The sequence below is a fragment of the Vidua macroura genome, chromosome Z (assembly GCF_024509145.1).
Source record: "Vidua macroura isolate BioBank_ID:100142 chromosome Z, ASM2450914v1, whole genome shotgun sequence".
NCBI lineage: Eukaryota > Metazoa > Chordata > Aves > Passeriformes > Viduidae > Vidua > Vidua macroura.
The window spans coordinates 74,784,231-74,786,296 of record NC_071611.1 but is presented as its reverse complement, the minus strand read 5'-3'; the positions used below and the strand labels follow the sequence as shown (position 1 = coordinate 74,786,296).

The following is a 2,066-nucleotide window of genomic DNA, read 5'->3' as shown; positions in this document are numbered from 1 at the left end:
CTTGGTGGAAGCACTTTAAGCTGTGGGCATGGGATTTTGTCTAATGGACACACAGGAGAAGGACACCGCTCTCTGAGCGTATTTGCACCTTACCCTCTCACTGGTTTCCCGAATATAAGGAGCCTCTCCTTTGGCCATTTCTATTCCCATGATGCCAAGGGACCAGATGTCCACTTTGGGGCCGTATGGCTCTCTTCTCACCACCTCGGGTGCCATCCAGCAAGTGGTCCCGACCATCGACCTCCGTTTACTCTGCTCAGGGCTGAACGGAGCACAGAGGCCAAAATCGGCTGAGGAGAAAAACAAACACTGCTTCAAGTAGGGAACCAAGGAAAAGGCTTCCTCACTCTACGTCTCAGAATGCAGTGCTGAATCGAGCTGGAAAAGCAGCTGGGCTCTCATTCCTCAGGGCTGCAGCCAAGGACATGGGCAATTGTCCACTTAGCAACCCCCCCCCAGGATTCCCACCCTGGCTTTTCCTCAGGCACTGGAACGTTTACACTGTAACTCTCTCCCTTTGGAATGAACACACACACAAACCAAAGTTACTCTTGCTACCTTCTTGCTCTCTAGACCACTCAGCCCCTTACAGCTGCGCCCTGGGCTCGCAGAGTGCTCCCTGCCCTCTCACCAGCGCCACTGCTGGGCACCCGGCAGCCGCTCAAAAGCAGCCCCACACCGCCTCCCCGGAGCGCTGCGCCTGACCCAGAACACCCACCCAGCTTGACGGAGCCATCCCGGCCCAGAAGGATGTTGTCACTTTTGATGTCTCTGTGGATCACCTGGTTGGCATGAAGGAAAGCCAGGCCTTGCAGGCACTGGGAGAGAAAAAAGAAACAGGAGGCCAAAAGTTAGCCTGATCTGATTTCATCACACCCAAAAGGACACTGCTCCTGAAGATTCACAGATCTCAAAGGAGCAGTGACCACTGGCAAGAGGAAGTGCTTGCTGCTGCAACACGAGGAGGAGAGCAGGATCTTTCCAAGGGAAGGCATATTAGCGCTTGAGAGGGAAACATCAGTCCTTGCTCAAGACTGTCCCCTGCAAAGCCAATTAGAATGATCCCTGCTGCACTGGATGTGCTCTCCCTGTCTGGAGGACAAGCAATGGTTTGCCAAAAGAGAAAAAGTTCCTGCCTTGGGTACAAGGGGATCACTGTCGGGTGGGAGGCTGGAGGACAAGGGTTATAGGGCTTCCTCGACAGCAGACTTGGAAGGAGCTCATTTGTCAGTTTTCAGTAGCAAGCAGCATGGTGGGTGCCGTGCCATCCTTTGAAGTTGGGACTGTGACAGATGAGTCTCTCTTTGGCTTTGCCGCTGGTTTAAAACTTGGACACCAGCACCTTTGCACTTACAGGCAAAGAAGGCAATGCAGAAAGGGTTTGGGCAAAGGCTTGGAGAGGCAAAGTGCAGAACAGAAAATAGAAATGAAAACGAGACAGGGAGTTCAACAATGGTCTAGAAGAGTAAAGAACAGACTATAGTAAGGGCAGGGACACTGGCAGGCAGTTCACTCCAGATGCTCTTTCTTCTCCAAAGCATAAGAGCAACACAGAAAGAAAGCTCTGAACATGGAATCACTCGCTTTGCAGTGCTTTTGAGGGACGAGCCTGTCCAAGCCATCCCAAGCACAAGCAGGACCCCTTACCTCCCGACACACTGTTGCTATGTGTCCTACAGCCATCCTTTTCATGCTGACCACATCAGCTAAGGAGCCTCCATCCATATACTCCAACACCACCAGGACATCCTCATTGACAAGGTAGCTGCAAGATGAACGCAACAGAATTGAGCTGAATGTGAGCAGCAGAATTGCCGGATGAAGGAAAGACTGCAGCTGAGTTTTGTTTCCAGGTCACTGGTAAATGAAGATGGAATCAAATGAAGACACACTCCACCCAGGCTATCCACTGCTTGCCATCTGTGCCATCTGAATGAGGAAGGCACATCCGTGGAAAAGGAGGCTGTGGGTATTCTCAGCTCAGTCAGAGAGAAAGAGAAAGGTTTTCTAATCAGGCAAGAGCCTGGGAAACATGCTGCTGGCTTAGTAAGAGAGCCAGGTTTCTG

The 2,066-nt window shown here is 51.7% G+C and overlaps 1 protein-coding gene across 1 annotated transcript; it reads right to left on the bottom strand.

Moving 5' to 3' along the window:
- LOC128822367 (serine/threonine-protein kinase PAK 2-like) lies at positions 1-995 on the bottom strand. Its single transcript, XM_054004063.1, has 3 exons — positions 959-995; positions 719-835; positions 1-290 (listed from the first exon to the last, which is right to left on the bottom strand). Exons 1-3 carry the CDS (start codon positions 993-995, stop codon positions 16-18), a joined length of 429 nt encoding a protein of 142 aa, XP_053860038.1. The 3' UTR covers positions 1-15.
- Positions 996-2,066: the final 1,071 nt, after the last annotated feature.